Source organism: Halichoerus grypus, chromosome 9, assembly GCF_964656455.1.
Source record: "Halichoerus grypus chromosome 9, mHalGry1.hap1.1, whole genome shotgun sequence".
In the NCBI taxonomy this organism is placed as follows: Eukaryota; Metazoa; Chordata; class Mammalia; order Carnivora; family Phocidae; genus Halichoerus; species Halichoerus grypus.
Genome location: NC_135720.1, coordinates 21,703,390 through 21,717,119, shown reverse-complemented (window position 1 = coordinate 21,717,119; position 13,730 = coordinate 21,703,390). Strand labels below are relative to the sequence as shown.

The following is a 13,730-nucleotide window of genomic DNA, read 5'->3' as shown; positions in this document are numbered from 1 at the left end:
ATCTCATTGTCTGTTCCTTTATTTGTTCTTCATTTCTTGACCCTCCCCCAACTGACTTCAGTAAAGGTAAGTTATAATAACATCTGTTATGGATTGGCTCCCTGGTACTAACAAGATATTTTGTAATAGTTCTGCGGAAGATAGTTTAACCCCTCATGAAAAAGAAGGAATGTACCACATTACAACAGAAGAGGCAATTAAGAGAAATTTGTAGATCATACAGGTCATGAAACAAAAGACTATTCTCATAGGAGTTTAAATGTGTTTCCCAAAATGATATAAAGAAAAGGAGAGTTAAGCTCTTTTTTTTTTCCTGAAAATTGTTTGGTTGAAGGCAATCATATCCAAAAGCAGGCAAATACCTTCTAGTGGCCCCAACCATCCTCTGATGAAGACCCTGTAGGAACATAAGAGGTAAGGAAGATGGGCTTTGTGAGGGTGTTTGTCACAAGATCTGAGAATGACATTCTTTCCCTTCAAATTATTCCAGTGCTACCCATGTAGACATTTTTTGTAAAAAATAATTTTTGATATTTTGTGGGTTTTGGGGGTTTTTAAATTTAAATTCAATTTAATTAACATACAGTGTATTATTAGTTTCAGAGGTAATTTAGTTGCATATCACACCCTGTGCTCATTACCTGAAGTGCCCTCCTTAATGCCTATCACCCGGTTGCCTTTTGATATTTTGAAGGGGACTTGCCTTCCTAATGCGGCCGTGTGTTTTCTCTCTGCCTCATCGCCACTGCAGATGGAGGTGCGGCCGGCATGGCAAGCTTCTCTCTCTCGAGCCATGGGGATAACTGGTTTAGAGTTGAGTACATTTGCTTTTGTTCCAGAAAGGAGCCAGAGGGATATACCCTGGCCACTCTGAATGTGGGCTGCTCCATTCCCAAAAAGACATCATTGAACATGTAGAATTTGTGATGAGCCCAACCTGTCCGGTTATAGGACAGTTGCTGTCCTTTATACACTGTGATGTCCCTTCTTTGGGGCATGCAGGGACTCATTCAGGTGACCTATAAGACAAGCAGCTGAGGATTTCCCTTTGGCTGGTCCAGCCAGAAAAACTAGAGGGACTCCTCTTGTCCCTTAAGTTTTGCCTTCAGCATCACTGGCTCCCTCCTAGATTCGGGGTAGGAAGGAGGCAGAAAATAAAACCATTATCGTTATTAGCCTATTTCCTTTTATTTCACAAATGTAAACATTTTACAGGGAGCATCATAATTGACAATTGCAACTCATTTGTTTGTTTAAACAAATTTAAACTCATTTGTTTATTCTTTGACTTTTAATGCAAAATCTCTCTATTTTAGCTGGTTCCTCTCATTCAAAAAAAACAACTGGGTCCAAAGCATCAGCTTCACCATCTACTTCCTCCACCTCGTCTCGTCCCAAAGCTTCAAAGGAGACACTTTCTAGCAAAACAGGGACAGTGGGAATCACAAAGGGCAAGAAAAAAACTGGCAAGCAGCCAGCCTCTCGCCCGTCCTTGGATGCAACCACTTCTGGCACATCTGACCTTAAAGGAGAACCTTCTGAGACGAAGGTGGAGAGTCTCAAGCCTGAACAGACTGTCCCTGGGACCGATGAGCAGACCACAGGCAAATCTAAGTCTGCAGTCCCTCCACCTCCTGTGGCTTCTCCACCTCCTCCCCCCACCCCTCCTCTTCCTCATGAGGAGCAGTGCGCTTTTGCCTCAGACACTCCTGTTGTCCTGGTCAGCAATGGAGCTGACCTGCCCATCCCTGCCTTAGGCCCAAGTCAGCTTCTCTGGACCGAAGAGCCCACCAACAGAACCACTGTCCTCTCAGGCGCTGGCTTAAGTGTTAGCAGAGGAAATGCAAAACGGTGAGTCGGGCATAAACCCCCGTATTGCATCTGTATCCCCTGTGAAACATTGTGCTAAAGACCACGAAACCACTCTATGGGAGTTGAAGGAACCTACTTGGTCTGGTTTTACAATGTAATCTAGTGATTGTTAGGTAAGCACACGTATCATCCAGCCATTGGTTTTTTCGTAGCCCTGCCCCAGGAATGTCACAGGCTACTGGAGAAGATGGCATCGGTCCTACTGACAGGTACCACTTCAGATCTGTGGCTTTCAAGTAGATTTAGAGCCTGCTTCATCACTGTTCAGCAATCCCTTTTCTTTTTTCCCAGGACAGTTCCCTTTTCTTTCCTTACAGTGGTTATTTTAAGGCTTTACTACCTGTGTCCAGATGGCTCACCCACTCCTGCCTACCTTCATTACAAGTCACTTAGCCTTCTCTTTCTCGAAGAAAATAAAACTCTCAGATTCCATCCCTTTTTCCACCAGCTTCAGAGGGGCCCCCTTTCTTGCTTCCTCAATTCCCCACCCAACTCCAATGTTACCTCCCCTCTGATGCATTTCAGCACTCATCCAGACAGAACTGGTTGGTGCATCTACTCTACTCTGGCAACCCTTTTTTTCCTCTCTCCATGGGACAGAGCTAAGCAATATATCTGTTTGCCTCTACATCCCTGGCAACCAGTACAGAATCTGGAATGCCATAGACATGACATCATCCAGTTGTCCAAGCCAGAAACTGGGGATTCATCCTAAGAGTTCTCATTCTTCTTCATTCCCTGCATCTAACTCCTCACAAAGGCCTGTCCACAAAGGCAAAAAACCACATTAGCTCTCCTGTCCCACAGGTATGAAGAGAGGGCTGTCGGCGTATAGTAGTTGTCATAACCAATTCTGTCTCGGGAAGTCTTAGTGTTCTTAAATCCAACCTCTCCTCTCCTGTTTCTAAGAATAAAACTAAAATTCACTCTTGTGATCATTTAATATTTTCTCTTTTAAAAAAAGCTTAGTCATATTAGACTTAAAAAAATTAGTACATTAATTAAGTTGATTTGGATCAAGAGACTAGCGTCGTTAATTATTCAATTGCTGATAATAATCACCTTCATTTATTGAATAGTTATTTAATGTCAGGAACTCAGTTATCATTAATTCACATAAGTCTTCCCTGAAATATCTCTGTTTAATAGATGAGAAAACTGACACTGAGAGAGGGAAAGTAGTTTGCCCTAGATTCCCCACTTAGTAAGTAGCAAAGTCAGAATTTAGGCTCAGAGCTGCACACTTAGAGCACTCTATGTGCTAAGAAATTTTGTACATTTCCAAAGCACTTGCTTCTACTTCTGCAGTTTCTTTTGTGTTTGTTTCTTGTTTTTTGTTTTTATCATTTTGAGCACTATGGTTTGGAGGAAAGCCAAGGAAAGATAAATGTTAAATTATAAATTATTTTATTTGTTTGACACATTAATAAACAATATGGGAGAAGACATTGAAAGGAATGGCTATGATGTCTGTAACACTTCTAGCACATAGCAAATGTCTTCATTTAATTATAGTGTGTGTTTTCCAGCATTGCAATGAACTCCAACCTTTAGAACTCAAAAATCATTCTTTGAGCATATATTTCTTGCTTGCCTTCTATGGGCTGGGCAGTGTACTCAGCACCAAAGATACAAAAGTAAGCAAGATGGGGCACCTGGGTGGCTCAGTCGGTTGAACATCTGCCTTGGGCTCCAGTCATGATCCCAGGGTCCTGGGATCGAGTCCGGCATCGGGCTCCTTGCTCAGTGGGAAGCCTGCTTCTCCCTCTCCCTCTGCTTGCCGCTCCCCCTACTTGTGCTCTCTCTCTCTCTCTCTCTCTCTCTGTCAAATAAATAAATAAAATCTTGAAAAAAAAAGGTAAGCAAGACCAAGACATTATAGTTAAAAATAGTTCTTACCAACATAATGTCCAACATGCTCAGGAAGTACAAATACTTAAGACAGGTCTGAATAGATTGAATATATGGGTTTATTATTCACTATACTAAAGGACACGGTACAACAAAGTGATTCCTTAGATAGTCTTTGGCAGTGAGAGAGCCCATATCCCAAGGTGACTTGACGCTGTCTGGTCCACTTCCTCAGACATGTAGGGAAGCCACTATATTGTGCTAAGCACTGTGCTGCATGAGGAGGGGGGCTTAATGTCAGTCTGCAGCCCAAGTATGCACAGGATTGTCGGACAAATAGGCGAACGTCTGTTCCCTATTTCCACTGGAACTATGACCAGAGAGCAAGCTTAGAACATCATTAGACATCGAGATATTTATATATAGATTTTTCTGTCACTCTGGATAACTATAATCCTTTCCTAGAAGGGGGCATTGAGATTTTCTTCTCTGTATGTTCTTCAAAGTTAAAATTTAAATAGCAGTTCATTCCACAGGAGTGGTTTGTTTGCTCTTGAGTTAATGAGCCTGGAATAGGTAGTCTCTCAAATTTTTTTCCAAATTCTTTCTTCCGTTTTTAAGTAGATATTTCAGTTAGAATTTCTAGCTCTTAGTCACTTGCTTTACTTAGAACTTTCCCTCAGTTATGTTTAGTGAACGAATGTGTGAAAATCCTGTCATCTTATGAAGAGGCTTCTGTTTGGAATACAAATATCAAAACTTTAAAGAAGATAAGTGGCTATGTGTAAAAATATCTTCCTCTATTCACATATTGCAGGGTAGTAACAATGTGGTAGATTTCTATTTATTGGCGGCTTCATTAGTATCGTATAGGTCTGGGATAATTTAAGGCGGACACTAAGAAGCCCATCTGGAGCCCGTATCCAAAGGGGACTTGACTGTGTTTAGTCCCATTTCCACGAACACTTGAGTTCACGGTTTTGTCCAATGTGCCCAAGACACCTAGGGGCAAATGAGAGGCAGGTCATGAGTTGATTGACACAAATTTGGAATACGATAATTTACTATTAAGTTAATTATAATCTACATAATATGATATGAATATAACTTACAATATCAAGTATAAAATAAAATACAACATTTAATAGGTAGATTAAGAGTCTTAAGTCTGGGTTCTAGAATGGAGTTGATACCTTGTTTTGGACAATGCACCCATGGTCTTCTCAGGTTCCATGAACTGCAATTTATCTGTCCCCTTATACTGGAGAACAGATGTAAGTTGTAAATGTATGCAGAAGTCTTTGAAAACTATAAAACATTATAAAATACAAATGATGACATGAAAATAATGATAGATATCATAATAAATTAGTGAGCGGTGACAGAAACAAATACCAGGGCTCAGCCCTGAAGTATCTTTTGTTCTGCTCTTCAGAATGTGTTATTAATTGACACGTCTACTAAATGTGCTGTGGTCACCCACAATGGCAGGCTGTTCAGACAAGGATGGCCTCCAGTGGAAGTCAACTAGAAATCCAGACCGTGGAAAAGTTGTCCATATTTAAAAGGAGATTTCATACTGTGGTAACAGTGTGGTGGTTCCTCAAAAAATTAAACCTAGAATTACCATGTGATCCAGCAATTCTACTTCTGTGTATATAGCCCAAAAAATTAGAAATAGGTACTTGAATAGATATGTGTACACCAGTGTCCTTAGCAACATTATTACAACAGCCAAAAGGTAGAAGCAGCCCAAATGTTCATCGACTGATGAATAGATAAAATGTGGCGTATATATGCAATGGAATATTATTCAGCCTTAAAAGAAATTCTGACATATGCTAAAGCATGGATGAACCTAGAAGACATGCTAGGTAAAGTAAGTCAGACACAAAAGGACAGATGTTGCATAATTTTGCTTATATAAAGCACCTAAAATAGCAAAATTCATAGAGACAGAAAGTAAAATGGTGGTTGCCAGGGGCTAGGGGATGAGACTGGGGAGTTATTCTTTAAGGGGACAGTTTCAGTTTGGGAAGATGAGAAAATTCTGGAGATGGGACAGTGGTGATGGTTGTACAATGGTGTAAATGTCCTAACTGCCACTCGACTGTATACTTTAAAATGGTTAAAATGTCAAATTTTATGCTGTGCATATTTTACTCAATAAAAATAAATAAAATATGCTGTGCATAGTTTCCCCTTTGAAAACAAGAATTTTGGCTGTTGGCTTTTTCTAATAAGTGAAAATTTTTTAGAGTGCTTAGACTAATAACCACAAAGTACAATTTTCAATACCTCAAATTCTGACAAAGTTTACGTGTTTTTATTACTCAAAGAACTTTTTTGGGGGTTTTTTTTGGTTTTTCGCTTTTTTTTTTTTTTTTGGTTTTTTAAGTTAATGAAAACAGCAAGCACATGCTTTGCACAAAACGGTCTTTCAGAAGTGTGACATCCGAATTTGGATTCTTCTGTTTTTATCAGAAGGCAATTGGGGATTTTCTGAATCTTAAAATGAAGATTACATTGTTTTTGATACATGTTTTCGGTATGTTTTCAATGACATTTTTTTTTTCCTATTCTAGTCTGTGAAAACTGGCAGACTTTGTATATTTATAGTAACTTTAAGCCAGAGACTCTTACCAAGCTAACTAATAGAAAATTATTGCATACGTGCACATCACCTTTCTTGTATAGAGTGCGTTGACCTCCCCCTTTTTCCATGTCACGTTACTAACGTATTCTTGTGAGGGGCAGTTTTACAAATGGAGAAACTAAAACACAGAGACAATACATGATTTTTTGACTTGACACACTGGCTGTGATGAAAATAGGATTAATTCATACATCAATTAAAGAAGGTATGTTTTTCTGTCACTACCCTTCTAGGTGTTGGGCTGCAAATCAATATGAATCTCACTTGTCAAGGAACTTTGAGGGCTGAGATGGCAGACAAGTGAATGGTGGTCGAGGTGCAGTGTGCTAAGTGCTCCAGTGGGGTTGTCTTCAGATCTCCTTAAGAGCCGGGAGGTGGGGCAAGGATCTAGACGGAAGGCCACTCAGAGATTCCTGAAGAAGCCACGGCGTTAGCTGAGCTTGAAGGATAAGTAGGAGTTACAGGTACAGAATAAGGACAGACAAAGTCAAATATCCAGAAACTTCTAGTCCACTGTTCTTTCCACTGAGGCCCCATGGCTATGGAAAAATCAATTTGCAAACTATAGTTTTACCATATTCATGTACTAAATATATCAGACATCATCTAGTCATTCCTTTATATTTTATAGAGGAAGAATCAAAAACCTTGAGAATGAAGTCCTACCGTATACTCCTGTTCCATTTCACCATCTCTACCTGCCTATGATTGCTTTCTCCTTTCGCCAACTTGAGAGATGCTCATGAATCTCGGGCTCCTTCTCATGGTGTTGGTGTTGTCCCCGAGGGTTGCTCTGAGCTTCACTCCACCCCTGTGTTCTTGTGCCTTTAACAGTTTTACAACCAAAGATGAGCCGGGAAAGGTGGCAGCTCAGCTACTGACTCCTGGGCTGACGGGAGAATCTTCAGAATCCTTCAGTGCCCCTGAGGATGAAGGCCAGAGGGAGGCCCAGGCCAATGACTCGGACTCTGATGGGCCTGTCTTGTACACTGATGATGACGATGATGAAGAGGAGGAGGAGGACGGCAGTGGAGAAAGTAAGACTTTTTTCAAGAGGTGGGGAGGAAAGTGGATGGTGGATAGAAGCAGGTGCGTTTTGTAGATTACAAAAGCCATCGGTGATCAGATAGCTGATGGTTTCTTTCCCCTCATATTCTTTTCTCAGATTAGAATTGTGTGTGTTCTAAGGTTTAGCTTTTGATGACAGGCCTTTCCAGAAGATGGTTCCACAAGGGCCAGGGGGTCAGGCCTTTGTCTATGAGGAAGATATGCACATTTGTATTTGTGCAAGGAATCAGAGCTTTCTAATGACAGAGGTGTTTTCAGAATGATCAGAGATGGCCCTTCCACTCTGAGATCTTTCTTTTTTTTTTTTTAAGATTTTATTTATTTATTCATCAGAGAAAGAGAGGGAGGCAGAGGGAGAGGGAGAAGCAGGCTCTCCGAAGAGCAGGGAGACCGATGCGGGGCTCGATACCAGGACCCCGGGATCATGACCTGAGCCGAAGGCAGACACTTCTGACTGAGCCACCCAGGTGCCCCCCTGAGATCTTTCTTGAGTAAAGAGCATAAACTTGGATTCACTGGATTACTTAATTGGAGATGTTTGAGACTTCCACTCACTTTTATACCAGGGTTTAAAGAGAGGGGAGGGAAGAATGAGTTGAGAAAGACAAATACCTTTGAAGAATAAAAAAAATCGTTCTTCCACATAGGTGAGATAGGATGCCTTTTAGGAAGGAGTGATACAGTAGATTAAGCCAACTGTTTATATATAACTTAGGGAACTGGAAAGTGCTCTTTTTTTAAAAAACTTCTAAGCATCATGGCTTAGGAGTAATTCACTATGGAATTGAATTTATACATTGTGAAAAGTTATTAATGATGAAACATCAGTTTGTCAAGTTCCTTTTAGTTTGTACTGAAAAACAATGACAAAATCATTATCATCCACCTGGTATTAACTATCCTCTGTTGAGGATTCTTGATAATTAAGGATTAAAACATTGCTACCATAGGTAAACTTTTTCCAGCATGATTTTTGAGTGGAGGAAAGGGGAAGACAAGAATTAACTGTACAGTATAAATAAAGGAGCTATGTTTTTAAGACTTAGAAAAGAGAGTGTTACACAATCTGTAATTTCCATGATACGCCGTCTCAGCAAAATAAACTTCAAAATCACTTTCCAAATGATGAGGTGATATTTGCAAGTTTTTTCGTGGTGCCCCAACATTTTTCAGGACATTTTTAAAAACAGTTCTTCAGTTTTTCAAAATGAACTACATCCAACTCAGAACTTTTTTTTTTTTTCCCTGAGGTTAATTAAAATTCCACTCTTGCATTGGATAAAGAATTTCGTCTGGACTCTGTTTAAAGTCCATGCCACGTGTAACCTGAGTGCTGCTTGCTTAAAGCCTCTTTCTCTGCATTTCTGCCTTTTCCAATCCTCAGGTGCTTTGGCAAGTAAAATACGACGAAGGGATACTCTTGCTATCAAACTTGGCAACAGACCATCAAAGAAGGAACTAGAGGACAAAAACATCTTGCAGCGCACATCTGAAGAGGAGAGGCAGGAGATCCGACAGCAAATTGGAACCAAGCTCGTCAGGTAATGGCTGAAACGTTCATACAGTACTGACCAGTTCATACTTTTCTCCCAGCTGAGATCATTGTGAATTCCTTGGGTAAGGGCACACCTGGCCTGTGTGGTTTTCTAAAGTTGGTCCTGGATGGTGAACCACTCCAAGAACTTGCCCTTTGGTCCAGCCAGTCTGTGGCTTTGGCATCGCCAAAGCCTGAACCAAGTGTCAAAAAACTTTTTCTATTAAGGACCAGTCAGGAGGTGGTGTTGGAGCCACACCACTGTGCTGTTGTGTGAAAGCAGCCGTGAACGTTACATAGACAGATGGGTGTGGTCATGTTCCAATAAAACTATTCACCAAAATAAGCAGCAGGCCAGATTTGGTCTGTAGGTCATAGTTTGCCCAACTCCTGGTCTAATCCGTGGACTCTCTGGCATTCCTGTGACTGCCATGAGGTTCTGCCCTGTGGGCCTTGGGACTGTAGAAATAGGGAGCTAGCTACAATGGCCATCCAAGTCAGGTGACTGTAGCCCCCCTATCATAACCTTCCCCTTTTAACTTCAAACAAATTGTTATCTGATTTCACATTCTGCCTCCAGCCATTGTAGGGTTTCTGCTTTGGCCACCAGCGCCTTTGGAAGTCCATTGAACTGGCAGTTTTAATAGAAGTGAGTGCCATTGTTTGATGATCAATTTAAGCATATTTAATAGTATTATCTATTTTGCTGACTTCTCTCACTCTGCGTAAACAACAGAGTGCATCAGTTGGGAGAAGGGAGCCGTCTGGGATCCCAGGGCAGGATTTGGAACTGGAAGAAATCCCTCTCCTTGCTTGGAAATGGAAGACTTCTGTGACTGTGTTGGATCTGCAGGCTTGGCCTGGGGGTGCAGTTCCAGAGGCTCTTCTCTGTTTGACAGATGGGGCCAAGCAGTGGCTTGTGGTGGGGCAATGAGATGCTGCACTAAAGCACTTGAGTGCCTGGATCGTAGCAAGCACTTAACAAAATTAAATATTTTTATTAGTAATTTAAATCATTATATATCGGTTAAACAGCTAAAACATTTTTTAAAATTAAACCCCATATTGGCACCTTTGTTCAGTATTTCTGAAGAACAACTTAACAATATGAAGAAAAGGAATCGTAAAGCGGTCTCTTTCTTTACGTGGTCATTCCATTTGAGAGACGATACAAGAAGGAAATAATCCAAAAGGAAAACAAAACCTGTACACTTTACAAAGATGTTTATTTCAAGGCTATTTATAGCAGTGGCAAATTAAACCAAATGCTTGAAAACAGGGGACTGATGAAGGACATTGGGAGAAGTTGACATGGTGAACTAAGCATAGGGCAGTGGTTTTCTGACTGCCTCATCAAGGAGTTCTTGGAGGCGATACTCGGGCTTCTGTGGGGCCACCAGGGGCGGTGTGGGGGTGTCTGCAGTGGGATGGGAGGTGCTCCTTCACCCCATGCTCAGCCATGAACAGCCTCTTCTGTCTGTTTTATGTAAGGATTCTACCCCAACCCCCCAAGGTTTGAGAGCCTCTGTAAGTGTACACATAAACCATATCCATAAAAAATTTTATTTGAGTGGAGATTTTAGTGTTCAAAATGTGTAAATTTTACAGAATTGTTTTTCTACAAACACCGTACATCTAGTCACTGTCATTCAAAGATTAATCACCCATAGTCCCTACCTTGGGGGACTCTATGTGTAGTGGAAGAGACAGAAGGACATACTGCATGGTGAGGTCAATGAAAAGCACAAGCATGTAGGTCAAGAGAACTAGGAATGAGGCTGTACTCTAACACGCTAGTATTTTATCTCAAGCAAGTGAATTAATCTCTCATTTCCTCGTTTGTAAAATGGGAACTGGCTACTCCCTTGCCGAATTATTTTGAGGAGCCATGATAATGTAAATTAAGCACCTTGCACAGTGCCTGGGACTTTAAAAGTATGAACTAATGAGAACTATGATTATTGCCTTATCTTTATTATTACTTGTGTCGTAAGTGCTCTCACAGCTGTGTGATCTGTGTGTGACCACCGCGTAGGGCAGACAACCGGGAGTTTAAAACTCACTCACGGGACAGGTCAAATGCCCACCTGCACGTTACTATTTTAGTCATTTGTAAGATTTCAGTAGGTGGAGAAAGAGAGGAGGGCATTCCTGAAGGAGGAAACTCCATCAGCAAAAGGAGGAGGATGTCTTTGGTGGAGAATACGGTGTGGATACGTAACAGGATACATGGGTACGTGGGTGGCACCTCATCTCGCTGGCGTGGTAGCTCCCTGGGTTCTTCTGTAGGCTCAGTTATGTAAGTTACTTTCAAAGTGGCTCTGACGAAGATTAAACTTTAACAAAAATTTTAATGAGGTATTTAAAATATCATTGATTTCAGTTCTTCACTCCATTTCTGCCACAGGCATAACATTAGAATTGATAGTATCTTATATTAAGATTACCTTCATATATATGTTTACTTTGCACAAACTCCTCCTACATCCAGAAGGAATTTTACAACAAATCTGTGATTAACAGCAAATTAATACTATAAGCAAGACCAAGAACAAAGTTATAAAGGGTTGTTAGGTCATTCAGCGTTTGTGTACATATAGTTAGCTACTAATCACAAATGAGCCTGGCTTTTGTTTTCTTTTTTTTTTTTAAGAGTTTATTTATTTATTTGACAGAGAGAGACACAGCGAGAGAGGAAACACAAACACAGGGAGTAGGAGAGGGAGAAGCAGGCTTCCCACGGAGCAGGGAGCCGGATGCGGGGCTTGATCCCAGGACCCTAGGATCATGACCTGAGCCAAAGGCAGACACTTAATAACTGAGCCACCCAGGCGCCCTGAGCCTGGCTTTTCTTGAAGGCAGATGGAAAGGGCCCATGTATTTTAAGATAACTCTATGTGTAGTATAAATCCATTTGCGGTCACAAAAGCAGTATTTTTTTTTTTTTTTTTAAGATTTTATTTATTTATTCGACAGAGAGAGACATAGCAAGAGAGGGAACACAAGCAGGGGGAGTGGGAGAGGGAGAAGCACGCTTCCCGCTGAGCAGGGAGCCCGATGCAGGGCTCGATCCCAGGACCCTGGGATCATGACCTGAGCCGAAGGCAGACGCTTAATGACTAAGCCACCCAGCCACCCCTCAAAAGCAATATTTCACTTGAAACTCTGTGCAGTGTAGACCAAGCATCTTTTGAGTTAGTATGAACTCTCAAGCAGAAAACTTTCATAGATTCTAATGATCTGTGTATTAATTAGGAGACAGGGAAACTGTTCTAACAGAGACCAAAAAGTGCAGTGGTCCAAATAAGACACTTTCATGTGTTTATTTCCTTTTCACATAACAGTCCAGAGGTAGGTGGGCTGTCCAGGGTGGGTGGGGAGCTCTATTCCTTGCAGTCAGCTGGGCACCCAGATTCTGTCCTGTTGCTCCGTGGATATTCTCATCTGCATGATCCAAGCTGGCTTACGTGACCATGTTTAAGTTCTAGCCTGTGGGGGAAGGAAAGAGAAAAGGGAAGGCACACTTAGTCATTTTAAGGGTAAAAAGCAAACGTTACAAATACCACTCTGCTCACATCCCATTGCAGGGACTTGGTCACATGGCCACACCTTGCTGCTGGGGAGGCAGAAGTCTGTAGTTGGGAGCCACAGCTAGATCTCAGGAGGTTCTAGATCTAAAAGCAAGATGGAAGAATGGATAATGGGGAGTAGGTAGTGGTCTCAACCACAATCTTTAGTCTCCAAACTAACAGAAAGGATGGTAACCTATTTTGTAGGTTTAAAATGGATTTGTGGGGCGCCTGGGTGGCTCAGTCGTTAAGCGTCTGCCTTCGGCTCAGGTCATGATCCCAGGGTCCTGGGATCGAGTCCCACATCAGGCTCCCTGCCCGGCAGGAAGCCTGTTTCTCCTTCTCCCACTCTCCCTGCTTGTGTTCCTGCTCTCTCTGTCTCTGTCAAATAAATAAATAAAATCTTTAAAAAAAAAAAAAATAAATAAATAAATAAATAAATAAATAAAATAAAATGGATTTGTGTTTCTCAAAACAGGAAAAAAAATAAAGCTTTGTGTCTTTGTTATTTTATTTTGCATCTCCCACCAAGGAGGCCTTGTTTGTAACCTGCGGCATATCCTTTTTGTCATCATAGGAGACTTAGCCAGAGGCCCACAACTGAAGAATTAGAGCAAAGAAATATCCTAAAACGTGAGTATCTTATATTCCTCAATGATTCCTCATGTAACCATTAACAAGCTCCCTTTAGAGGCAATCTATTTATCAGTAAGAAACCTTAATATATTTGTTATTCACAAATGATTGAAATGGCCCATTTAGATCACATTTTTATATAATTTAAAAAACAATTTCTTGAAGTTCATATTTTGTTTTATGGCTTTGAGCCTGGTATCCCCCAGACCAGAGTCACAATTGTGACAGTTGTTTTTAAGAGAGATGAAATATATTCCATGTATTCTTTTACCCAGATATGAAATAGAAGAAAATGCTCTAGTCTGCTTGCAAATAAATGTCAAAGAAAAGGCCAGAGAATCCACAAGGAAATAAATCAAACATTCCTATATTATTATTAATAATACAGTTTGTTGCCAGGTTTAACAAATGACTCAATTTAAAACAGAATTATGGTGAAAGAAATTTTTGAGTCCTTTTCATTTTCCTTTGTTATGATAACTCTGTTTCCCTCTTGAGTTATTTATAATTTCTCAGCACTTAAGGAGTTCTCCATTCATTTTCC

General features: G+C 40.8%; 1 protein-coding gene across 9 annotated transcripts in view; it reads left to right on the top strand.

The window, feature by feature from the left end:
* The window catches only part of PHACTR2 (phosphatase and actin regulator 2), a 246,515-nt gene that overhangs the window by 213,013 nt on the left and 19,772 nt on the right, over positions 1-13,730 (top strand). For all 9 annotated transcript variants that reach the window (XM_078054635.1, XM_078054634.1, XM_078054641.1 and 6 more), the window contains 4 exons: positions 1,317-1,851; positions 7,214-7,416; positions 8,832-8,988; positions 13,128-13,183. In XM_078054635.1, coding sequence (XP_077910761.1) covers positions 1,317-1,851; positions 7,214-7,416; positions 8,832-8,988; positions 13,128-13,183 — 951 coding nt within the window. The remainder of the gene's footprint in view (positions 1-1,316; positions 1,852-7,213; positions 7,417-8,831; positions 8,989-13,127; positions 13,184-13,730) is intronic.